The sequence below is a fragment of the Ruditapes philippinarum genome, unplaced genomic scaffold, assembly GCF_026571515.1.
Source record: "Ruditapes philippinarum isolate M1 unplaced genomic scaffold, ASM2657151v2 ctg403_1_1_1_1, whole genome shotgun sequence".
Lineage (NCBI taxonomy): Eukaryota > Metazoa > Mollusca > Bivalvia > Venerida > Veneridae > Ruditapes > Ruditapes philippinarum.
Genome location: NW_026855774.1, coordinates 180,284 through 207,497, shown reverse-complemented (window position 1 = coordinate 207,497; position 27,214 = coordinate 180,284). Strand labels below are relative to the sequence as shown.

General features: G+C 31.3%; 1 protein-coding gene and 1 long non-coding RNA gene across 2 annotated transcripts in view; one reads left to right on the top strand and one right to left on the bottom strand.

Annotated features, from left to right (window-relative positions):
- Window positions 1-3,329: 3,329 nt before the first annotated feature.
- LOC132744321 (cytoplasmic dynein 2 heavy chain 1-like) overlaps window positions 3,330-27,214 on the bottom strand; it is a 78,991-nt gene continuing 55,106 nt past the window's right edge. Inside the window, exons 58-75 of the mRNA XM_060732997.1 lie at window positions 26,800-27,051; window positions 21,256-21,354; window positions 20,496-20,619; window positions 20,094-20,257; window positions 19,717-19,836; window positions 19,088-19,222; window positions 18,546-18,845; window positions 18,078-18,188; window positions 15,155-15,359; window positions 14,473-14,636; window positions 13,759-13,884; window positions 10,316-10,394; window positions 9,605-9,798; window positions 8,939-9,160; window positions 7,786-8,001; window positions 7,187-7,386; window positions 6,794-6,989; window positions 3,330-4,254 (exon numbers count right to left, since the gene is read on the bottom strand). Of these exons, the coding sequence (XP_060588980.1) occupies window positions 4,093-4,254; window positions 6,794-6,989; window positions 7,187-7,386; window positions 7,786-8,001; window positions 8,939-9,160; window positions 9,605-9,798; window positions 10,316-10,394; window positions 13,759-13,884; window positions 14,473-14,636; window positions 15,155-15,359; window positions 18,078-18,188; window positions 18,546-18,845; window positions 19,088-19,222; window positions 19,717-19,836; window positions 20,094-20,257; window positions 20,496-20,619; window positions 21,256-21,354; window positions 26,800-27,051 (3,069 nt within the window). The 3' untranslated portion in view covers window positions 3,330-4,092. The remainder of the gene's footprint in view (window positions 4,255-6,793; window positions 6,990-7,186; window positions 7,387-7,785; window positions 8,002-8,938; window positions 9,161-9,604; window positions 9,799-10,315; window positions 10,395-13,758; window positions 13,885-14,472; window positions 14,637-15,154; window positions 15,360-18,077; window positions 18,189-18,545; window positions 18,846-19,087; window positions 19,223-19,716; window positions 19,837-20,093; window positions 20,258-20,495; window positions 20,620-21,255; window positions 21,355-26,799; window positions 27,052-27,214) is intronic.
- LOC132744323 (uncharacterized) lies at window positions 16,422-17,094 on the top strand. The gene is made up of 2 exons (XR_009627683.1): window positions 16,422-16,671; window positions 16,889-17,094. It is a non-coding gene; the product is annotated as an uncharacterized LOC132744323 (long non-coding RNA).

The window sequence follows — 27,214 nt, the reverse complement described above, 5'->3', positions numbered from 1 at the left end:
ATTATATCGTTAAACAAATACTAACATTCCTTTGTATTAAATAATAATGCCCGCGTAACTCAAAGATATTTCAATGATTTTGAATCGACTTTTTCCAATAATAACACAATAATTGACATGTTAGTCAACATGCTGTAAATAAAATGTAAAAACAACGACGTTCATGACATTACAAGGCCTCCGTTTAAAAATATCATTAAACTCTATAGTTATAGGGTAAGGTCAATATCATTTAAATTAATGAACAAATATTATAACATGCATGTTATATGGTAGATGTATCTAAATGACTGTCTTTTACAAGCTTGAACAGGGATATACATGTATAAATAATTAAGCAAGCAGTTATATTTGGTAGCTCAAAATTACCGAACAAGATTTAATGACAGAAAAAACGTGTAATATTTGGTTTGATAACATTTTTGTAATAGAAAAAGCATCGAAACACGAGGCTTTCTGATTTGTACGAGGGGGCGTAGCGTTTCTCTTTTCTTTGTCGTCACAATAAGTAAACTCCAGCAAAAATGAGCCAATCAATGGACATGCTCTGGAGTGCGGGTAACTAATACCTGCACTCCAGTAAACGCACTGTGCATGTATATGCATACGATTTAACTCTGAGACATTTTCAGCAGAAAGGTCCCCAAACTATGATACAAATAAAGTTTACAAGTCTATGATTTGGAAAAGTTCCAGATGCCTGCAAAGATATATACTTGTTTTTCTGTTTAGTAAAACGAGAATTATACATGTACATGTATAAATGTAAGGTTTCAGTCAAAGTCTTCATAAATGATACAGAGTAATTCTTTTACCAATACTGTTTCAAACGGCCTCATTGTAACATATAAACACAATGGAAGAAGTACGTAAAAAGCCAACATTTACTTTCAGGCAATTAATCGGGTATTTGACAGGTGTAACAGTTGGCATTTATCAATGAACAGTAGCTTTAAGCATTAAGCAGTTGAAGGTAAGCAGTTGACAGTAGGCAGTTGACAGTAAGCAGTTGACAGTAGGCAGTTGACAGTAAACAGTAGGCTGTCGTTTATGGAATTCCGTAATTTCCAGAACTCTAGTATGTATTAAATTGTTATCCTACGGTTGAGTTCACAATTTATTTTGATAACATTTTACGAATAGGTTGTTCATACTCTTAAAAGTGCCTTTAAACTAGGTAAACCTCTTCATATACTTTCTGTAAAGCTGTTAAGGCCTACCGAGTGACTGTAATTAGTCTTTTTTTATTTGAAATGTTATTGTTACAATGTTTAGTATTTAGTCATACAAGAATAGTTGCAAAATGTATTTAGTTTTAATTTATATTTTCACAATGTTTCAAAAATAAATAGTTTATGTTTAAACATGATTCGTTTCATTTGTTTTCGTTGTCAAGCTGCTACAGGATGTTCATTATGTGTAATGTTATCTATCTTTCAATCATGTGGTCGTGGGTTGGGTTCCACTTACTGTTTTCCTCATACTACACTATGGCAGGCTTGTTCAAGATGCCGAACCTTTTTTTACAGCGAATGTAATCGTTAACTACATGTATTTACAAGAAAGCCCTTTGCGATTTAATAACCGATTTTATCCATTCATAACACTTTATATAAATACAATAACAAGAGCTGTCCGTAAGACAGCGCGCTCGACTTTTTTATTGCTTGCCAATAAAAAAAGTTTTTGCAGTAAAAGGCAATACAAGAATCTCTGTATTTTTAAAGTGAACAATGGCCATGAGCATTAAGATATTTAGTGAAGAATTATTTTACTGAATTGTGTGATACCCTTGAACACTGCAGCAAAGTTTGAAATGTTTAAGTCAAAAGAGGGCTGGTAAGAAAGAAAAAAAAACTGAGTTGAGCCTTAAATAAATTTAATAGTATTAAACCCACTTTGAGAGAATAAGGTATTTTTACGTCACTCAGAACACCTTGGTAAATGACATAATAACATAATTTTTCAAGAAATCTATGCCAAGGAAGCAGTATATTTTTGTACAATCAGCATAATATATAGATTTGACTTTGTATGTGAAAGTATTATAGTTACCTTATAATACAAAACATTGACAGTTAAGGGCCATAATTCAAATAAAATCTTTGACAGAATTACCTTCTCCTGGACATGTTTGGGAATCATGATTGTAAACAAGTATTCCAACTTTCAAATTAATATCTCAAACAGTTCAGTCAAAAAGTGGACTGGTACTAAAAACTTAACCAAGATTCTAAGTCGATAAAAGGCCTTAATTTTTAAAACAAATCCTTGACAGAGTTACCTTCTCTTGCGTACAGATGGGGGTAATGATGTGAAATAGCATTAAAAGTTTCAAAGCAATATCTCAAAGGGTTAAGGCAATAAGTGGATTTTACCCATATTCAATGTATTTTCTAAGTCAAAAAGGGGCATAATTCTGTCAAAAACCTTGACAGAGTTATGTCCTCTTGTCTGTTGATGAAGGTCGTGATGGTAAACAAGTATGGTCAGTTCCAAAGCAATACCTCCAATGGTTTTGAAATAAAGTGAGGTGGTACAAAAAACTTAACCAAGCTCAATACACTTTCTAAGTCAAAAAAGGGCCATAATTCTGTCAAAAACCTTGACAGAGTTATGTACTCTTGTCTGTAGATGGAGGTTATGATGGTGAACAAGTATGGTAAGTTTCAAAGCCATACTTGTAATACTTCTGAAATAAAGTGGGGTGGTACGAAAAACTTAACCAAGGTGTGACGCCAACGCCGACGCCGGGGCGAGTAGGATAGCTCCCCTTTTCATAGAAAAGTCGAGCTAAAAAATGTACAGGTTGTAATAGCGGATGACTTTTTGAAAATAGTTCAATTAAGTTTTAATGCTTAGTACATAATTAGTGTTTGTGTCGAAATTTACGAAAATGTAATCTTGAAGGTATGTGCTCTGTTGGAGTTCGATCCACCCATCAAACATATGTACAATATTCTACCATCCTCAGACCATAAATACTATTTCTGTATCTCAAGTAAAGCATGTGTGAAATGTACGAAAATCGTTGTTTCTACATTATGAAGTCTGTTGGCTAAAGTTCAGCTTTAATGCACGTTATCATTTTCCAAATACATGGCAATACTTGCACCTTTTTTTTTTTGAAAAGTGTCTCTTAAAAACCTAATACTCGTATGTCGTTATTTTAACAACTTATTTTAATAATGACACCAGTTGTGGTTAGTTCAGGTAGGTGGACTTAAAATAATTAAATAATAACTCATTAAACAATCTGTTTTCTGAATAAACTGTATGTAAGATAAACCAAACACTCAATATATTGTCAAGATATGTTTATTTAAAAAAAAGAGAAAAGAATATCATGTTTGATGACATTTACGTTGTTATTTTCTTTAACTTTTTTCACTTCAAATATTTTTCAGTAAAACTATAAGAAAAGGTTGTCTTTACATGATTGCTTTATCATTTACAATGCCAGGTGTTTCATGCGTGTTTAAACAAAGTATTATTATTAAAATTTAAAAAATCATATAACTTGATTATAAATTCAGTAAGATAAATATATAATTATATTAATCAAAAGGCCAACATAACAAACAAAATATGAATTCTTATCTATATGAATAATTATGTCATATATATAAATCAATTAAATTTAGATTAAAGTTAAGTATGGACGGACAGGAAAAAGTCACTTGTAGAAATATCACAGTAATATCCAATAACAGACATAAGTCATGTCATGAAGGACATAATATAAGTCCTATCACACACAATGTAAATAGAAATAGAGTTAAAATCACAAACACTTGAAACAAAACTGTAACACTGAAACTACATATAACAATCATTTAACAATTAAATACTATATCTCATATATAAATATCACAAGTCAATCAATAAATCAACACTATGTCTTAAATCACTGCCAACATTTCTCAATGTTCAAATTTGAATATTCTAAATAAAAACGCATGGTTTTTGGTTTAAAAAAAAAAAGAATTTAATCTAAACCTAATGGTCTTTTCCCTCAGTTTTATAGAATGTCAAGTGAGTCACTCATAGAAGACCTGGAACTTCAGCATGATTTAATCTTCCTAATGATGTTTAATGGGCTTTAAGGAAGAGGGCAGCTCCACATTGTACCCACTGAGATCTGTTACCCCCACATGGTACGTTCAGCTTGGTTATAATACGATCCCTATCTGCACTGTAGTAAATAGGAATGGAGATTGTCTCATCCATACCGTATGGATCAGGGGTGTCATCCTGTAATTATCAAAATATCATTTATTAAGCTCATTAATAATTTGCAGTTACACTTTTAAACAAAAGGGCCATGATGGCCCTGAGGTCGCTCACCTGTATATAGGCCCCCCCACCCCCCAACCCCCCCCCCCAAACGTTGCAGGGCCAATTTAACCCAAGGGCTTTTATTTGCACAATCTTGGTAGACACCCATAAGAAGATGTTTCATGCTGAACATCTAAGCTCTAGCTCATTGGGCTTTTTAAAAGAAGATTTTTTTAAAGTTTTTACTATATACATATAGTTAAAAACAATGACACCCCTGGGGCCGGGCCAGTTTTGACCCCAGGGCTTTTATTTGAACAAACTTTGTAGACACTTACTAGAAGATGTTTCATGCTTAATATCTAAACTCTAGCTATTAGGGTTTTTTCAAAGAAGATTTTAAGTTTTTGCTATACACATATAAAGAAAATCAATGACCCCCGGGGCGGGGCCAATTTTGACCCCAGGTCTTTTATTTGAACAAACTTTGTAGACACTCACTAAAAGATGTTTCATGCTTAATATCTTAACTCTAGCTATTTGGGTTTTTTTCAAAGAAGATTTTTTAAGTTTGCTATACACATATAAGGAAAATCAATGACCCCCGGGGCGGTGCCAATTTTGACCCCAGGGCTTTTATTTGAACAAACTTGGTAGACACCTATTAGAACATGTTTGATGCTAAATATCTTAGCCATAGCTCTTTGATTTCTTTAAAAGAAGATTTTTTAAGGTTTTACTTAAATATGCATATAGGGAAAATCAATGACCCCCCGGGGCGGGGCCAATTTTAACCCCAGGGCTTTTATTTGAACAAACTTGGTAGACACTTATTAGAACATGTTTCATGCTAAATATCTTAGCTCTAACTCTTTTGGATCTTTAAAAGAAGATTTTTTAAGTTTTTAATATATGCATATAGGGAAAATCAATGACCCCCTGGGGCGGGGCCAATTTTGACCCCAGGGCTTTTATTTGAACAAACTTGGTAGACACCTATTAGAACATGTTTGATGCTAAATATCTTAGCCATAGCTCTTTGATTTCTTTAAAAGAAGATTTTTTTTTAAGTTGTTACTATATGCATATAGGGAAAATCAATGACCCCCCGGGGCGGGGCCAATTTTAACCCCAGGGCTTTTATTTGAACAAACTTGGTAGACACTTATTAGAACATGTTTCATGCTAAATATCTTAGCTCTAACTCTTTTAGATCTTTAAAAGAAGATTTTTTAAGTTTTTACTATATGCATATAGGGAAAATCAATGACCCCCTGGGGCGGGGCCAATTTTGACCCCAGGGCTTTTATTTGAACAAACTTGGTAGACACCTATTAGAACATGTTTGATGCTCAATATCTTAAAAAGCCATAGCTCTTTGAGTTCTTTAAAAGAAGATTTTTTAAGTTTTTACTATATGCATATAGGGAAAATCAATGACCCCCTGGGGCGGGGCCAATTTTGACCCCAGGGCTTTTATTTGAACAAACTTGGTAGACACCCATTAGAACATGTTTCATGCTAAATATCTTAGCTCTAGCTCTTTGTGTTCTTTAAAAGAAGATTTTTAAGTTTTACTATATGCATATAGGGAAAATCAATGACCCCCTGGGGCGGGGCCAATTTTGACCCCAGGGCTTTTATTTGAACAAACTTGGTAGACACTCACTAGAAGATGTTTCATGCCAAATATCTAAGCTCTACCTCTTATGTGTTTTTGAAAAGAAGATATTTAAAGTTTTTAAAGTTGCCATGGCAACCAGAGTTCTGCATGGAATTAAATTCTTTGAACAATTTTTAAAGGTGACCACCAAAGGAACATTCCTGTGAAGTTTGGATGAAATTTGCATAGTGGTTTAAGAGGAGATGTCATTTAAAGTAAAAGTTTACGGACAGACGACGGACGGACGGACGCCGGACGAAAAGCGATCACAAAAGCTCACCCTGTCACTTTGTGACAGGTGAGCTAATAAAAGAAATAAAAAAAATACTACAATAAACCCATATTTGATAAACACAAGATCAACTGTCACAACATATATTAATGTTATGTTATGCATTTAACAGATTTATTTTCAATTTAATATCTTAAGTGGTTATAAGAATAAAATTTAAATCCTTCACCAAGAATTCCTAAGGTTCACAAAAAAGTGCATTAAGCAAAAATCCATGCTATAGAGGTTTGGTCCTGCATAATTACCTACAATTATGAACTCAAAATAGTCATGCTAAAATACATGTCATTACTTCAAAAACATAACTTATCTGATTTTCTTTCAAAAGAGGGAGATTTTAGAATTTTCAATAAATAAAGAAGGAAGTTCTAACGTCAAAAAGGGAGATATCTTTAATTTGTGAAAATTCCCCTTATTTTAAGAAAAATCTTTGAAAATATGGCTGCAAAAAGTGGGAGTCTCCCACTAAAAGTGGGAGAGTTCACATGTATGAAAGTCCCCACATAAACAATAGCAGTGAGATTCAATAACATTAGAACAGAAAAGTATAGAAAACGTACCTTGATCCAGGCTACCATACATGGTGGTATACCAGATATACTTGGTGAATCACGCTGGTTCTCTGACAGTCTTGAACCATCAAAACTACAACCCTCTAGTTGTAGCCCTCCTATCTTAACATTAAATTTAGCTCCTTGTAGAGACCCCTTCCAGCTACAGCAGAATTTCAAATTATCCATAGAACAGCCAAGCTCCCTGTAAAGGTCATTAAACAAACGATATAAAAAAATTAAAATATCATATAAATATAAAACATGATTTTATTTAAAATGATATATAATGGATTTTTATTCTATGGTATAAGATATTCTGATTATACTGTACTGAATATAAACACCTATTGTTGAAACTGTAATATTATCTCATCAAGATATAAATGGTAACTGTATTACCTAGCAGTTTGCTGTCGTAAAGCATTCAGGAATGTATCTGGTCTAAACAGCTCAGAGAGGTCAAGTGTATCACGTAGGAGAGAATTATTCTGTGCCTTGTCTACCCAGCTGTTTACAGCTACAGCACGGGACACCAGACCTCTTAGGTACTGTACCGGATCTTCTGGCCCATCCCACTTCGCTTGCCAGCTAAGAGGAGTCTATAAAACAACAAAATATCAAATTATTCAAAACTATAAATGTGTAAAGTTGATCAACTACAAAACTTTATACTGTCAAATTATAACTCTTCCTTCCCATTATCTTCATAAACAAGCCCAAAAAAAACTCAAACAACTTGATATTTGGGTGTGTGCCTTCTATGGTCACATCTTTGTACAGTCATTTGTATTTAGTAAAGAATGCAGACTTTACTCGGGTTTTATTTCAAATACTTCTCATCTAGACAAAACTCAAATTACTATGCTAATTAAACCTTATTTACTACGTCCATATGCATTTTTTACTTTATTTCTTATGGCTCACTTCATTTATGAAAGTCGACTTAAAAAATATCACAATAATTAACAAAATAAATCCAAAACAATAATTAAACTTACAGACTGATTGAGAAGTGCAGCAGCAAGATCTTGAACATCTTTACTAAGAAGCTGTGTTCCTCGTATAACTTTACTCAATGATGCTAAAGACTGGTGAACACTCTGTACTAGTTTTATAGCATTATAACGTTCTAGTAGAATGAATGAAGTTATAGGAGATTCATTACCAGCCTTCTCTACAGGTGCCGTCACCTTAGTTTGTATCAAGTTAATACCCTGAAAATCAAATAGGACTTTTAGTTAAGAAATGCGCTTTATTTCAACACGTTAATTCCACACAATAAATTTCTGAAAGTTCTTTTGTGTAATCTAAAATTCTTCTGTCAAAGATAAATCAATAGGATTAATCAATAGCATTTGTCAATTATTAACTAATTTATAAATATCATTGAATATTCTTTATTCTGAAATTAATGATAAAAAGTAATACTAAATATTTTGCTTCACCATTCAGTAGATTATGCCTCTAGTGGTACTGTATTTTGAGAGAATGACCAGTTTAAAAAGAAGGTAAAACTGAAGCAAACCTGATTTATTTTATAATCATACAAACAGAAATATCATTCCATTAACAAAGAATCTTAAAATCATCAGTTAAATATTATAAACAAAATCAACATCAAGAACAAATACAACTATCAACAACCAGCAGACTTGCTGACTCAAACAGATAAAATAATAACTTTGAAACATTTTAATTTACCAAAGGTTCCAATACATCTTTCAAAAGTGTCTAAAAAATGATTATATAGCTGTCACAATGAAACAAACTCATTTTCATATCAAAATGATCACTGTATATATATCTATGTTTAATGTAAGACTATAATTTTTCCATATATTTTCAAACTGTTTAACAGAAACAGGAACATGAAAGATGAAATGCAGTACATGTACAAAAGTTTTTTATTAAAACTTCTTCATTATCTACATTTTGCTTATTTTTTTTGTTTTACTTTTTTTTCTAAATAACTTGTTAATATTTTATTTACTCCTCTAAAGTCAAAACATCAATTAATTCAGAGACATTCAACAATGTCTGATAATACCTGAATCCCGCTCAGCGATGAGAAATGTTTAATAATGCTTAACTTGTGTCAATAATGACAAATGTTTTTTTCTTCATTAAGATAAAAGACTTGAATGTACTTACAGTATTAAGTTTCTTCCACTGGTTAAGTATGGGACCAAGTTCTGTTGCCCAGATCTCCTTGTCAAACTTGCTAGCCTTGACGTCGGCACGTTGGAGGACCTTGAGTTGTGAGATAACCTGACTACTGATGATACGCTGTGCTGACCTCTCTATATTCTCTGGTAAACCAAAATATGATGGTTTGTCAAACTCCGGTAAACCATTAATCACTTCCATATAATCCTATATAATACAAATATGATTCATTTGCAGTAAGAGATAACAATGTCAAACAATATCTTATAAAAAAAAACAAATTTTATCTTTCCACTTTAAAAATGTTCAAATATACATGTATAACATATACAAATAATTAAAGTCAACATTTTATACATACATGACATGTAGCAAGACACATAAACAATTTATTTATTTATATGATTTGCTTCAACATAAATTGTCAAACAGAATTTCAAACTGATTGCCTCTGTTGTGCCATGTTTTCTTCCTCCTGCTGAACATTGTCTTGACAGAAAATATTAAAGCACATTGTCCCAAATCACACATCAAAATGTATCAGACAGCCTCAAATAAATATTTTCATCAATACTTGAATTATCTTGACACTTGCTTGACCATAATACTACTACAAAAGTAGTTTTTTATTGAATAAAACATGATATTTACCCTGTAATTAGTTGATGTAGGAAGTCTGAGTGGACCAAGGCGTTTATTTTTAGATCCAGGGGAGAGTACTGCTGGATCAAAGAACTGTAACACATATGCCTTCATCACATTTATATCAAATGGATTATCTACCCTGCCACCATATATAGCTAACTCGTAAAGTCCATGGATAAACTGCCATTGTACATCTTGGGCTGTAGAAGAATGGTACATGTGTAAGTCTATATTCTTATAACAAATTCCTTTATTTTTTTTCACACAAAATATAAAACAAATTAACATCTTCCATGTGCATTTATATGGTTTTATTATTTGATCTGTATGTGATGCTTTTTGTAAAGTTGAGTAAGCAGACTAGTGTACATAGACAAACTTACTGATGAGAACTCACCAAAGTTTGACATAAAACCTGTCTGTCTATATCATGATTTCAAACTAAACATCTTCAGAAACAGTTATAAACTTTAATAAAAGTTATGATTAAGCTCCATTATAAAACTTTATTAAACAGCTATTTCATGTAAAAAGCCTACAGATTTTTTTTTAATCTGACATAGTACACATATCATCCCAAGTTTCTGATATAGTAAAGAATTATAGCACATGTATAAACATCATAATCTTGTTGTTCAGTACTTATTTGCATCAATAATACCATATTGTTTACATCATCACATAGTTCATATGGTTAAATTAAGAAAGAAGACTTACACCCGATGCATAGTCTATCAATGATATCAGCACCAGCACGCAGGTCAGACAAGGAAAACTCATAGAATTTAGTCCAGCCCTAAAATATCAACAATATATCTTTAAAAAACAACTTTTATAACCCACTTTCTGTTTTCTTAGTAAATCACAAGGATGATAGAAAACAATGTGGGGGTGCAAAAAAGCAATTTCAATCAATTTTCAGTTAAGATAAATTACTTAATTACATATAAATGTATATATAGCATACTGAATGAGTTTAGGTTCCATTCCAAAGTGGAAAAGCATTAATAATTTGAGCCGTGTCACGACAAAACCAACATAATGGGTTTGCGACCAGCATGGATCCTGACCAGCCTGCGCATCTGCGCAGTCTGATCAGGATCCATGCTGTTTGCTATCAGTTTCCCTATTTGTTAGAGGGTTTGTAAGCGAACAGCATGGATCCTGATCAGACTGCACGGATGCACAGGTTGGTCTTGATCCATGCTGATGGGCAAACCCTTTATTTATTTTTTGGTTTTTTTGTGGGGGGGCCCCAGGGCTATTTTTTGGGAACTTTTTTAAACAAAATTTTTTAAAAAAAATTTTTTTGCTTTAAACATATTTTTTTAAAAATAAAAAATTTTAAAAAAAACCCAAGGGTTTCCAAAAAAAAATTTAAAATTTAAATATAAAAGACTCGGGAAAAAGGCCGGGGAAAAAAATTTTTTTTTTATTTAAATAATTTTAAAATTAAAATTTAATTTTATAACCAACTTTTTCCCAAAATATAAAAAAACTACCCCCTTTTTTATTTTTTTTAAAAAGTTAATTATAAATTTTTCAAAAATTAAATTCAAAAGTATGAAAAACCAAAAAAACCCCAAATTTTTTTCAAAGGAAAGAATCAGAAAATATAACATTAAAATTTTAAACCCAAATCACACATTTTTAAATTTAAATATCTTATGGGGGAAAAAACTATAGAAAAATTTTCCCTTGTGGTATATAAAATTCCCCTCCCCTTTGAAACCCACTGCATGGAACCAGGCCAAGAGCAAATAATCCCTGGGAACGTAAAAAATTTTTCCCCCTTAGTTTTACAAAAAACCCCCCGGGGGAAAGGAAAACCGGGAAAAATTTTTCATATTTTTTGGGAAAAGTAAAATTTCCCCCTTTTCCCCACAAAAGGTTTTTGGAAAACCCCCTTTGGGGAAAAATAAAAATTGGGAAAAACCCCTTTATTTTATTTTTTGTAACACTTTCATTTTATTTTTTTTGGGTTTTTTTATTTTTCATTTTTTGAAACCCAATTTAAAACTGGTTTATTTTCATTTTTTTTTATGAATCCTTTGAAAAGATTTTTCTATTTTTGCTGGTGTTCCAAAATTATTGCAGGGTTTTTAAACTTTTTCCTTTTAACAATTTTAAAAAAAACCCAAATCTTTTGATTTTTTTTTTAAAAGTAAAAACCCTCTTTAGTTTTGGGGGTTATCCTTAAAGGGCATCTTTCATTTCCCCCCTTCTCAAAAAAAATAAGAAGAAAGGAAAATTTTTAAAAATTTTCCCCCCTTTATATTACCAAAATTTAAGGGAAAATTTAAAAAATTTTTACTAAAAAAACGGGAAAAAAACCTACCAAACCTCAAAAAGTTTTTTTTTTCAACCCCTTTAAAAATTGGGAAGAAGGATTGGGGGGGAAAATTTGGGGAAGGGAACCTCTGGGGGGCCCCCCCCAAATTCCCCCAAAACCCCCCCGGGGAAAAAAACCCCCCCTTTAAATTGGGGCCCTTTAATGGGGTTAAATCTCCTAAAAATTCAGTTATATTTCTTTTTTAAAATACTTTTTAAGGTTTTCCCCCTTAAAAAACTTACCATTTCCAAAAAAAAAATTTTTGGAAAAACTAAATCTACAGCATGTGTTTTCAGATTTTTTGTTTATACAAAGCTGTAAATAGAGTAAGGATTCATCCCAAGCCATTTCCACATCCCTTTATAAGTGGTTATTTGCTTCAAGTTCAACACCATTACATGTAAAATCAAACTGCTATTTGGACTTTGTTTCATTTTTGTATGGATTACTTCCAACGTTTTTTTTTATGAATAAAATCAAAAGAAAAGACAATTAAAAAATAGAAATGGTAACAATGTGATTTCAGTCAAGGATTGGTTGGTCATTTAAAGCGGCAACATTCGCTGCTGCGGCAGCGAGTATTTCTGGGTGTGACTTATCAGTGATGTAAAACTGTCTGTTATAAACCATGAGCTAAAAATAGAATGCAGTGTTAACCTACAGAGAGAATATAAACAAAACAGCTGATTTTACACAGGAGAGGTTTAATGGATGTTTTATATAACTCACAGATTAATCAGATTAATTAAAAGACATTATCAAGCCATCTTGTCCAGATATTATTTTTGAAGTCAGTTTTTTTTCATCAAGTCAGACAACTATATCCAAATCCAAAGGGTGTGCCTTACATGGGACATTTCTTTTAAGAAAAACTGCTAAAAATGATCTTGACAGGAATTTAAAATATTTTTAAACTATTGATATATAAAAATTTTATACAAATGATAAACATTTGTGAAATGTAATTTTGACTACAAGATACTTACAACAAAATATAGTGTAAATGAAATATACCTGGAAGTTACTTTTACTGTGTTCATGAAGTTTAAACCATTTAAATACAAGTTTAATCAGTACTTTGAAATTAAAAAAAATCATAGATTAATGGATTATTGTAAATTTGTTGGATATAAATACTTTTTGATAAAGTAAGATCAGTAAAAGTTATTGTTTTTTCTTATCATGTATTCAGCATACGAATGTGTCGTCTGCTGAAAATTTCCCTCCCTGAAATATATATCGTCTGCTACAAATCTCTCTCACTGAAATAAACACTGCCACGTGCATCTGTTTACTACTGAAGGTTCATGACCTGTAATGATCAGTTGGCTCCTCCCATGGAAATTCAAATTTCAAATTTGACAGCCAGTATTTTTTTCCAGAAACATACTTAACAAAGTTTATTTTGAATAATTTTGGTCAATCTATATCAAGAATATCTATGTCTACATACATGCCAAGTGTTGTTTAAATGCATTTGGTAATTAATCTTAAATCTTTGAAAAAGGGTCCCTGAAGTGAAGCATGCATACAATTAACAAGAAACCTGCCCTAGCGCCATCTGCTGGCTTTTATAGTCCAGTTGGGCCTTTAAGAACACCTTAATCCTCAGTGGCAACATTTCTTAGAATCCTGGCCAGTGTGCTATGTGTAGTTTAACAAGACTGCTGGCTGCTTCTAACTGATGAGTGTCAATCCAAATTCAATGTAAAGTAATACAATTACTAAATTTATGAGATAATGGTTTAAGATCAAATAATTCAAAGAAACCTACCAATTTGTAATTAACAAATATAACTAAACTTTGTAAATAAAAGTGACAGAATACCTTTTCTAAGACTGGTAACCAGGCTGTAACAAGATGAAGATTTTTCAGACACAGCCAGTCTCCATTTTGTGAACAATCTCGTAATAACTGCATGGCAATCTCTGCCTGACCTTGACCCATAGCAACCTACAATCATAGTAGTAATTACACGTAAAGTTTACATACAGTTCTGGAGAAATATGGATATATTCTGCATTAAAGAACATTGATTTCTGTGTGTTTTCTATTTGCATTCTATTCCAAGGTAATTTTTGTAACAGTTTAACAACATATACAAACCTGTCTTAACTATTCTAACTAACACACTGTGAGCAATGCAAATTTAACAGAGAAATTTAAATTTTATTTACATATTATGCTATCCTGAAACATAATAGATGCTATAAAAATATTTTTTTTTAATTCTAAAAATATTTTTTTTTAATTCCAATTTCTTTTTCTTGAATGTAAATAATCATAGTCTGCATATATTTAACTGTTTAAAACTAATCAGGGGCTGAATCATTCATAAAATATTATTCTCATGCTCACTTTATGGAAATAAAATGATTACAAACAAGTCTATGGTTTTACAGACATTAATATTTCTGATCTGTTTTGGTTGTCATCTATCAGGATGGGAAACAAATTCTTTATTTTACTGGTCTCAAAAATTGAAATAGACTTTTGAATCACATTGATAAATATCGGCATCAAAACTATGAGTAGTTTTACCTGGTGATATCGGTCATGTCCAACAATCTCATCAGCAAGTTCCTTCAACTCCTGTGAGGGATCAGCACCAGGGGAGATTACTATCAATACTGGCTCCTCCGGTAAAGTCTCAGATTCATACAACTTCTTCAGGTTAACAGAGGGAGGAGATAACTCTTGCATACCTGAATAGTGTTATAATAACAAACATTAAATATGAAAGCAGGATCTGTTTGTAAAACTTGTATTACTTAATGTCAGGAATAAATCATCACATTTTTAGATTTGACTATTTTATTTTCACTTACTAATGTAAAGCACATTATATTGACATGAACACATTGAATATCTTCTTATTACGAAATACAATTGTTAAGTTTTTAAAAGAAAGAAATATTTCTAAAATAGGAATCCCACATTTTTGCAAGTGGCATTTTTACTTCATAATATATATAATTTAAAAATAGTTTGAACTGCAATGGCTGCTTTCTCCTTCTATATGAAAAACAGAAAAATAGAAATAACAAATAGGTATACCACATGGCACCTACACTTTCCCACTAACATGATGGAAAGTTAGCATTTGAACTTTACAAAAAATTGACAAAGCCTGAAAAGAACATCCATCACCATCCCCTGAAGATTATTAAAAAGTTTTTATCCCCACCTATTAAATGAAAGGAAAGTGTAGCAATAAACTTACCAAGAGCTCTACAAGCAAACAGTCCCATAGCACTCTGTAGTCTATCCGGTCTTATAGCCTGTACTAACAACACTTGCTGGAACAGAGAAATTCTCTTCTCTATACCTGATGGTACCTCCTGTTCACACTGGCTACTACGAGCAAAGTTTGACCACGTTCCTCCATCATCAAGATTCAGTGCGTTGTACAACTTGCTTAAGTTTGACTGAAACATTGTTGAAATGTTAATGCAATATAAGATCACACAAGGTATTTATTTGTTCATCAAAGAGAGACCAATGCCCGTACGAAAAAGATAGCAGGATTCCGCCTAATATAAGCAGGAAAACGCTTAAAATTTCCGTGTATATAAGATTTTCCTGCTAATTTAAGACGGACACGGAATTTTGTAAAAAATCCTGCTAAGCAATTTCATATTCCGCCTAAGGCTTAGGCGGAAAATATGGGATGAGCAATAATTTAGGCGGGTTTTAGGACTTAGAATTTTGTCAGTTATTTGTTAACAGGAATTATGTACTTAGACTTTTTTGTTAACCAGAAATTGAACTTAGAAATTTTTACTAGACAGATTTTCTGAATTAAGAGAAATTAAGAAGACAGGTAAATTATAAATCGAATAAGTGATCAACAATTATTTTGCTGCTTTTATTCATTGTTAATTTTCAAAACTAAAATATTGTTTGTACAAACATAAATATACATAATCATTAATTGATAAAAAAAAAACTCCACTACAAAACTAAAACTTAGAACATAATATAATGATTTTGTGGTGACTTTTGCATAGAATATATTTCACTGTGTTAAATTTGGGTATGAAACTAAACTCATATATTAAGCTTTTTAATGTAATATAATTAAATGAGTAATATCCCAGAAAATTTCTTATCAACAGGATAAATAAATAAATACTGCCTCTAGTAACCACTCTACTATGATTTTACACCACAGACCTGATAACACACAGATCAGATCGTAAATTCTGCTACAGTCCAGACTGTTCCATGTGATTTATTTTGGGGGAAGCAACAGTTACTTAGTACATTTTATATGAAGAGTCTGTTAAGAAGGACTTTGCAAAGTTTTTTTTAAAAATATTTATTATGAATTTTGGATTCTTTTTCCATTTATTTTCTGGTATGTTTATATAATTGTGAAAATAAAACGATGGGTTGGATTATCCCTGTTTACCATCATATCATGGACTTGTCCATAATTTGAAATCTAGCTAGGAAATATGGGTCAGCAGAAGCTGAGACAGTGGAAATAAAGCAAATAACAAAGGATTTTATTGATAGTTAAAAATTGTGGTGATAATATATAAGCAATTTTTGAGATAATATTTTGTTTAAAGTGTAAGGATTGAATATTTTTGAATTTTTCAAAGAAAAAAAATTAAGACTTAGCCTTGTGAATGAAAATGACAATAATCTTGATATGCTCAGTTGTAAAGGAATTTTGAATGCTACATTATGACCTTGGACAAGAAGATAAATACCAATATCATAAAAATTCAGGTAAGTAACTTTTGGATACATTTAAACAATAAAAATATATTTCAAATATATTAAATAATTTTGCATTAAGTTTGAGAGTAAATTTGTAACACTAAGGTTGGTTGTAATGAATTATAGTTTAAATGCATGTATAATTATAACTGCATACAATGACAAGAAACAATAATATAAGATATTAGTGGTGGCAGTGTTTTACTGATGACTGTTTGTGTTTCAGGATATGTCTCAAACTGGTGTAAAAAGAATGGGAGAGGAGGAGACAAGGATATTAACGATGCCGCATAACTCAAAGCAGATCAGTTATGCTTGGAATAAAAATGAAAACAACTGGCTGAACAGAAAACATTTACAGTGAAATAAAATGAAATAATTTGCCATGGATTAAAACAATACAATAGCAGTGCAATAAAAATATATCTCGTGTTTCTGTTTTTTTGTGTGTGACTCTTTTACGTACTGTACATGCACCCTATTTTAGAAAAGATATGGTAAAGCTCACAAAGATAACTTAAAAGCTTTGTAATTGTGATCACCTATTGTCTGTCTGTACATTTTGGATTCCAATTATTCTTATGCAGCTAAATAATAATGTTGTATCCATCCATAATTCAGCTTTATTAGTGTACTGGTCATCACAAAATTGAATAACTTCATTTCCTTAGGCGGATTTTTTTCTAGTATTCCTTAGAAAGAATTTTATCCTGCTAGTGATTTTTATAAATAGGTATTTTTTTCCTGGTTAAAATGTTTTAGGCGGAATTTTTTCCGGCTAAGAATTTTCCTAAGGCAGAATTTTCTCCTGCTAGTGCTTTCCTTAAGCTGAATTTTTTCCTGGTTAAATTTTCCTAGGCGGATTTTTTTCCCTCTACCCTAACTGTTTTCCTCCTAAGGAAATTTGCATATTTCGCAGCGTATTCCTGCTTATAGGAGGAATCTGTGATATGTAAACCTGAAATGCCTTAGACGGATTACGCCTAGTAGCTAGGAGAAATTTCTGCTTTTTTCAGGGCGGAAGTTTTCGTACGGGTAGTTACCATATTACTCTAGTTTAGGATTATTTCAAATCATTGCATATTTTTCTAGTATTGTTGGGTACGATTTAAAGAACTGATAATAGAAACAAACATGAACAGTGACAGAATTACAGATTGTTTATGTTAATGAATAAGAATGCATGATGCCTGATCATAAATTGTTTACCTCAAGCCACCCACTTGAAGACATTGTTATAGCTAGAAGTTGCTTAAAAGCCCTGTACTTTAATGAGATGGACAAATATTACAAATTTTCTGAAATTTAATCCTTATATTATAGTAAAAAGATGAAAACTTGTCAGAACAATATTCACATATTTTTGTGAAACAATTTTCAGTACAATTTAAGATGTATGGCAGTTATAGTTTTACCCTGAGATTGGCCACAGCATGAGCTCTCTCTGGTTCTACCCAATGTGGTACACTCTTTGATGGGTCAGACTTCACATCTGCTACCATCATACCATTAAATGTTTCCCATTCCTGTAATATAAACAATACATCTTTCATCTAAATATTAGAACTGATAATAATAAGAACTGATAATAATGAAATTATGATTCTAAAAATTATGAATCTACATGCTTAATATGGGAAAGCCAAATATTTTTCTTACAGATTAAGCATAGGCACAATACATTTTGTATAATATTATATTACATGTATTATTACATATTAGAATGTCAAACATGTAAAGAGAATGGAATTATAAGGATACAAAATGGCAGACGAAACTAGACTTATTCATGCTGTATGTAAAATATAAACAAACATTCAGATTGAATACCCTTTAAAACATGGATATACTGAAAGACTTGTGACCATGAATATCAAACTTACATTTTCTTCAAACATGTCTGGTTTCATTCCATGTACCATATGCATTGCAAACATAAGTCTGTCAGCCTTGAATAGTGACCTGCACACATACTCATACACCAGATGCTGTAGGTGTCCAACCAGAGTCTTGATCCTGTGGTCCATACCACCACCGTCCTGACGTGTGTCGAGGGCACGTTGGAACAGTCGCAAGAAGGCAGCCAGACTGAACCTGTACATATTGTTTATCTTTGCCAGATCACTGATAACAAAATACAATGCACTTCCATTCTCTGCCAGGGGGAGGTAAATATTACGCTCCTGAAAGGTAATTTATCACATTATTCTATATATATCTTGCTTTTAAATTTATCATATTTTAAATAATACAAACAAGACATAGATTTCACATTTTTTATTGTTAAATTGCAGGCACAAAAAAAATATGACTTAGCTCTTTAACATTGTTATTCAAATTAATATTACATTTTCAAAATAAGATTTTAAACTCTAGTATTTTAGATAAGCCTATATTATAAACTTATATTGCAACAGTACTATACCTGATCCAGGGAGGCTTGAAGCCTGACTGACTCGGCAAGGGAGTCTGCTATAGTGATACTGCTGGCTTTTGTCTTGTTCAGGGAGTCAAGAAGCTCTTTGTTCTCCAAAATGTTACCTTTAGCATTGGCTAGCTCCTGTACAATAACAAAGTTGATGACATGATTGTATTTTTCACTCAAATATTTCTTAAGCTAATTCAGTTATAAACTTCATGATTTGAAAACACAAATGATACAACATCTGCAACCTTACCACATAAAACCCTTAGCTAAAGTATTACTGTGAAATTCTGTGTACTTTAAAGAACTAAAATGGTCCCTACTTTAAATCTAGATTGTTACAATACAAACCTATAGTGTAAAAGTTTCATCAAGTTGATGAATAGGCTACTTGTATATGCACTTTCTATTTTAACTTTGCTGAAACTGATATTCAACAAGCCTTTGCAAGGCTCAATACTGTTGATTAATCCATTTTTGTATTTTGATATCTAAATCCCCAAACATTTGAAAGGATTTTGAAGCTGGACCAATCCACTACATAAATTCAGCAGGTTAAGAAAATTCACAAACAACAACAACAACAAACTATGACATTCCGGCTTATATTAATGTACACTGGGTTTTACCTCTAGGAGAGATTCCTCTAGTTTTGCAAGTTCTATCTTCAGATCTTCTTCTTGTTTTAATAAAGATGTTTTCTTCTCTTCTAGCTCAGGTTTCTCATGTTGAATGGTAGCAGCCAATAACTATCAAATAAAGAACAACACTCACATCATTATAAAAACTCTACGTTCAACAAGTTTGCTAACGGTAATTTATTGTGTTGTTTGAAGTAAATAGTACTTGCTATATTTATGACATAAATACATTGGTAATAAAAGACATTTTTGTATAAGGATTAAAGATTTGTTCTTTTGATGCTGTTGACTGAAATGTTTCAGTTATTTTTTAAGAATTTAGTAATCTTTATAACACAAGCTGACATAAATATTTGATATTATACCTGTCCAGTAAGACCAGCTTTTGTTGTGGTAAAGTTCACCTCTGTAATGACTGATGCAGCATCAGGTGGTATCTCTGGGGCCGGGTTACGTGTTGTCAGGAATAAACGGAACTCCTCGTTATAATCTATTGTCTTCTCTCCTATCTGTACCACATGACGAGGACCTGGTCAAAATAACGCAAGATTAGATACAAATGTAGCTTCAGTTATTGATCATATGGTAAAATTTATACCCAAAAATTATCTAAAACAAACATTTCTACAGATACCATTTTGATGATAATTGACACTGAATATACTTCAACTCATTATTGCCATTTCTTGGTCTAGCAAGATCAAAACCTGCTCTTATGTAAAGATTTTTTATAGAATGACTAGTAATAGTATATCTTAGTAGCTTACCTTGAGAAACGAGATCTCCTCTCAGCAGAGGGTACAGAACTGGCTCCACACCATCTACTTCCTGTATAATCAATGTCTTGCCAAATCTAACAGCCAATTCTAAAGCTGTACTGAAGTTAGCATCCTAGAAAATAAGATAACTATTGGTCAAATCTTTTCTGAAAAATTAAATCATTTCTTTGTTATTGATTTGACATGTTTAAGTATAATTAAGACAAGAACTTTTAAACTTATAAAAATAAAAAAAGTCTGCTTTGTTAGCCAACAATTTCTGCATTCACCGGAAAACACTGTCATAATCACAGTTAGGCTAGCCTATTACCTCAGTGGAACTAATGACAACAGTAAGGTAGCCTATGACCACAATTACTCTCACATAAGATCAAAGTAAGGTAGCCTATGACCACAGAGGGTATTATAAGCCTATGAACACAGTAAACAGTGAACATAGTAGTAACCTAGGACAACAAAGAAGCTAGCCAATGTTTATAGATAAACCTATGACAACAGTGGGGACATCTTATGATAACAGTGGGGCCAGAGTAAAAGGTTTGATAAAAATTTTGGATAAGAATTACTATCATTAGAAATGGTCCTGATATCTCTTTTAAAACTCCAAGTGAACTAGGATCTTTGGCTAAAAGGTCAATCATTGTTACATTGATAGGCCCTATTCTTTTTGTCTGGGTTTAAGTTTTATTTCTTGCAAAATTTAAAATAATTCTTAACAAGGTTCAAAGTTTTAAAATGATAAATGTACCTGTTGATTGATCACTTCAAGTCGAGATTCTTTTAGATGAGTTTTCAACCAATCTGTTGCCCTTGATGATGGATCTACCAAGAATGGTCTCAAAGTACTCTGTTAAAATATGTATATTAACTTATTACTATAATGCACACAATAATGTACTATACGGAATATTATGTTGTAGTAGCTTTCTGATGCTTTGTATTTTTCTACGAGCAGCGGTGGAAAATTGATATCTCGCGAGACCGAAGGTCGAGCGAGATATCAATTTTCCAACGTTGCGAGTAGAAAAATACATAGTCTCAGAAAGCTACTATAACATAATTTTCCTTTTATTATATACCTTTTCGTTTTATTCAGAAAATGAAATGCATTTGTCAAGAAACAAATTCATGACTGACGGATGAATACGTAATTCTTGCAAACTGGCCACGCCTTTAATAATTTTGGTTTCCGTTTCCAAATGCAACGTTATACAAAGCTAAAATCGGAACCAACGTCAAAAATAGTCCGGCACTTCCATATATGGTACCGTATTTGTCACTAACATAATACGGAAATTTCTATCCGCTGAAGCGTATTTGCGCCTCAATATTTGCGTGTATTTTAGCGAGAAAATGTATAGGTATATAATAAAAGTTTATATTTGTAATTTTTCTATTCCAGTATTGTTTTCTGACTATAAGCATTATATTGGTAATGATTGGGGTTCGTCATGCAAAAAAACAGAATTTAAAATCCAATTTCCAACAACAACTGCTTTACTTGGCTCATGCTAACATTTATACCCTAAAATGTGAACAATGTTACAAATAAAAACATATTGTTAAACTATAAAGCATATTTATTATTCTGTATGATAACAACAACTGAATATTATGACAACATCATTAAAAGAAAATTTTCTATATAACAATTATTGAGAAAGGTGACATGTTAATGTATACATGTATATACATCATTAAAATTTTAGGTAGAACACATGATGTTGTAAAAGCTAGAACTGCCAGAATTGCCACAATTCTGGCACAAATACCTGTCTGACATGCTACTTTGTCTGTAGATTATTATCAAGTTTCATTCTGATATATCATAATGACTTAAAGTAATGCTCTTTAACAAAATTAAGTACATGTTTTAGAAATACAAAGGGCAATAACTCTGAAATAAAACATGATTATTGTTGTTCTTGAAAATTGCAAATCTCCGCAACAAGCTTTATCTATCCAGAAGGTTACATGTTGATACCTTCTAGAGTTATGCCCTGGACAAAATTCATGAAAATATTTCTGGACAAAAATCATGAAAAATATTTCTTGACAATAAATAAAAATTTTAAGGACAAATGTTACAAAAGAGAGTAATGGTATTTGGGCACTGCCTCTCTATTCTATCTATTATGATAAAAGTTTCAATGTGATACCTTCAATTTTTTAAGTTATGTCCCAGATAAACACAACCAGATGGACAGACGGACAAAGTTGATTCCAGTATACCCCTTATAATGTTGTTGTACAAGAGGTATAATAAAAAACAAACAACCAAACCAACCTAAAAGCATGATGCCTGATCTTATAACTGGTAATGATAAAAATATTTAAATCTGCACTGTTCAATATCAGTCAATACATATTATGATATTCTCCCTAAAAATGATAAATGACCAGATTGAAAGATTCATTTAAAATATTTAGCGTGGCCAGGGATAAAAACATGCTATGGTGTGCAAATGATCCAAACAGCTAAAATGCATGCAAAAATGAAATTGTGAGATATAGTGAAATTAAGAAAATCTTCATGCCAATAAAAAGTAAAATAAAGTTTGAAATGTTGATGTCATAAGTTGAACACCCTATTTGACCTACTTGTATTTGTTGTTATGTGTATCTAATATTGTTTCATTTTATTGACCTGTCAATTGCATACAGTGCACACTTCTATAAATTTTCAGTAAGCTTTGTCAGATGTACCCAGTGAGGTGTGTTAAAATTTAATTTTGTCTATACAATAATTATACTGAGCCTTACAGCATAATATATTAAAGTACAGTTTTGTAATTTTACAAACTTTGTGAGATCAAGATTGTGCAGATCCATTTTTTTTTATTATTAATTATATTTTCAAAATTATTAAAGGTGTAATTATTTTTACATTGTTTGCACATATTTTGCCAAAGTCTATTCTCTTTTTAAAAAGCATCATTAAGAATAAATATCTAAAAAATCAATAAATGTTGTTTAAATTCAATATAATACAAAACAAGGCAAAACAGTATTTGTGTTTTTGTGTTGCTCCACACCTGGGTGTACATGTTTGAAAGAAATCAACTATTTCCATTAAAATATATCCAAAAAAAAATAAATAAAAAAAATAGCAATAATAAGGCTCGAACCATAGAGCTCTCTCTTTAACCAACTGTGCTACTGGTGATGTGATGGCAGTATACTTTAAGCTAGTGTGACATTTTTAAACATTTAATTTACCCGTAGTTATATACTAAATATTAAATCTCGTAAATTTAACGGACAGGACCGAAGTGGATCAAATATTTAAATGATAGCTAAAATCATAATGTATTCATAATCAATAGGTCAATAAAATGGTACTATAACACTTGTATATTTGCAGTAATAGACTTGACAACTGTTAACTTTTTATATTTACTACAGAAGATAGTGGTAAATTATAAGCAGCTGTAAGTTGATATAACCTAAGTCCTTCGGAGTGGAAACAATCATTTATATAAACAAAGTGTACATATTTATTTAATCTATATAATACTGTTCAATTAAAAGATATTGATGATAAAAATATATATAATAGGGTTTAGAGAAAAAAAGGAGTATATATGGACATATGAAATGATTTGCTTTTGCCTTGCAAACATAAATTTTTTTGTTCAAACCTTGAGGTGAATTGCCTATAAAATAAAAAAACAAAACATAGTGAGTTCACCTCTAGTAAATTAAATGATGTCTGTAAACAACATAAAAATCTGAAAGTACAACATATACATGTAAACAATATTTGTCAAGAATAGGGAACACATTCAAGAAATATGCAAAGCTCTGGAGTTGAAGCTGTAAGCTGGGATGAACTGTCACAACAAACAACAAAATGGAGTGGGGTATCGCAGTAAGACTTGAAGAATGCAATGTCAATTATTCCGTTATATTTGATACCACCATAACTGCAAATTTATAGCATTACAAATCATTTTTAAATATTTCTTCTACATTTTTAATGCTCAGACCCACTTTGTTTTCCAATCAATATTCATTACATAATATCTGATTAAGGAAAACTTTCAAATTTCACATCATTCAAAATTTGTACCATTCTTTAATAATATATAGCAACACACATTAATTGTAAAACATCACACCATATATACCTGTATGTTTTGTTTAAGCACTAGTTCTTTTACCATAAAAATTTAAAAAAGCATTACAGTTGGGCAGTTCCTTTATGAATAGATAGATACCAACCCATTTACTTGCCAACACTATCTTTTATACGATAAATTTGTTGTAAAATAAAGACATATATATACAAATAAAATCACACACACACACAAAATCTGAAATTAAAACAAGCAGTGAGGTGAAAGAACAAGAAGTGCTGGTGGCAGTATGTGGGATTCAAACATTGTTTGTCTTACCCCTGGAGATATATCAGTAACCTGCATGCACAGTAATTTCTCAAATATAATCACTTATTACACAATTACAGTTACAAAGTACAGTTTTCTACTGTCATGCATTGTTCCCTATATATTCATTTATTACATGCACATGAAATATTTTAATTTATTTCATACATCATTAAATGTCACCAATGAGCTTCCAGTATTTGCACTTCATGATTTTCCAATGCAAATCATAATTGAAACAAATCTTTTCAGTTTTAGACTTGTTTTCAGTTGATTTACAGTCAAAATTTGTCAACCCGGCCCCAAAATTTGTCAATCCTGTCCTACAGTATTTCTGGCTGGGTCAATGCAGTCCAAAAAATGGCCAATCTGGACCAAAGATTGGTTAATTTGGCCCCAAAATTGGTTAATTTGGCTCAAAAATAGATTTTCAAAATATATAAACATTATGTCATTTCATTTTTTGCAATAAATGAATCTTTACTAATTGAAGACAATGAACCATACAAACATAGTTAAAAGACATTAACTGGCTTTTTAAGGTAAAGTTATTTAAGCCAATTAAGGCTTTAATGCTTTCAGAGTCCAAAAGTTCTGTATTAAATTTATATTGTACTCCATTGAGACTTGTTTTCTTTTCAGAGTCCAAAAACCAATATAAAATCAATATCTAAGTAAACATACTTCTTATATACAAAACATTGTTGATTTTCAGTATTTTCAATAATGTAAAGTGTTGTCTTCTAAAGAACTGGTATGAAACAGGTAGACAGTTACATTGTTGAAAACAATACTGTTTCATGTTGGACACAGCTGCAAAAATTAATATAGGCAAGGCGTTTTTAAACCTTTGTACTTGTCCAATAAAATTCAGTATTTATGAAATTTCAAGAATTCTAAAATCATGCCCAACAATTTTTGTATATATTCATGAAATATTTCCACATTTTTAAGCCGAACAAGGATATTTTTATCAAATGTTCAGTCTTTTTGGTTTGAGTTTAAAAGTCGCATTCACACAGCTTAAATGGCACTTTTCATACTTCAGGATGAGAACCTTAAGTATTCGATAAAGAATACATCTTTTTCATAATAACACAAATATCACCCCAGGGAGCACAATAATTTCATTACACATGTATAAACACTAACTACATAATCATTTTCATGCATGTACATATATCTTATATCATACACAGTAATTGCCTTAAATATTTTCCAAATTTTGCCGTCATTCTAGTTAATAACTGTTGCATATACACTCATATTAAATATTTTTTTTATTAACACATTAACATTTCCATTACAAGCTGAGTAATTGTGAATACCCTACTTGTGCATTGCTTTATGATAGTACACCAATAGCACAGTCATGACTATATAAAAAGTCAGCTCAGAAAAATTTAACATGTACATTCATTTTACTTTACATTGTTTATTTACAACAAATTGTAAATGCACATAGTTCCTGTTCAAATATCACCTTCATCATTATTCTTCTATAGTAAAAGTTGACTGTGTAATAATATTGTATTATATCAAAGTTATTTATACATGTATTACATAAGCATATAAAGTGAAAGCTGTAAAATGAAAAACAAATGCTTTAAGACTTATATGTAAGAGCAATATGCAACTGAAGAACTCACAATTAATTATTATAATTCAAGCTTTATCTGTGATTAAAATATTAATTATACTTCAGCTATATCAAAGATTTATTCAAGGCTTTTATCTCTTCTTTATTTCACAGGAGTCAAACACATTTAACATATCATCTACATAATATATAATTCAAAAGTTATTCATGATAAGAGATAGAAATGTGTATATGTAAGTATTAGAAAACCATTATATATTTAGTATTTACATGACTAGACTTGTACATGATTTATCTGACTAACCTGTAGAATAACTATAGCATTCTCTACAGAGAGGTCATCTGATGGCAGACCTTCACTCTTCCATATAAGTTGTTCACTCTCTGTACATAGGAAACGTCTCATCTCAAACGCACCAATGCCGAGGGCTTCACGCCAGTTGACGAGGCATGTATGGCGAACATCTTCTGGGGCTTGTGACAGGTATGCTACAAACCCTGCTGCAAGCAAGACTTTCTTTGGAAGTTCCTTTAACTCAATGTCTAACTCTCCAACCTAGGATATCAATACAATCATAATTTAAAAGTTAAAGATATAATTGTCAATATGTACTGAAAAGATCTTGAATCTATAAATTACAAGATGTTAAAATATTCACATAAATCATGAATATTTTTGTTATTGTAAAAAAATTGTTACTTGACAGGTCATTGCAATT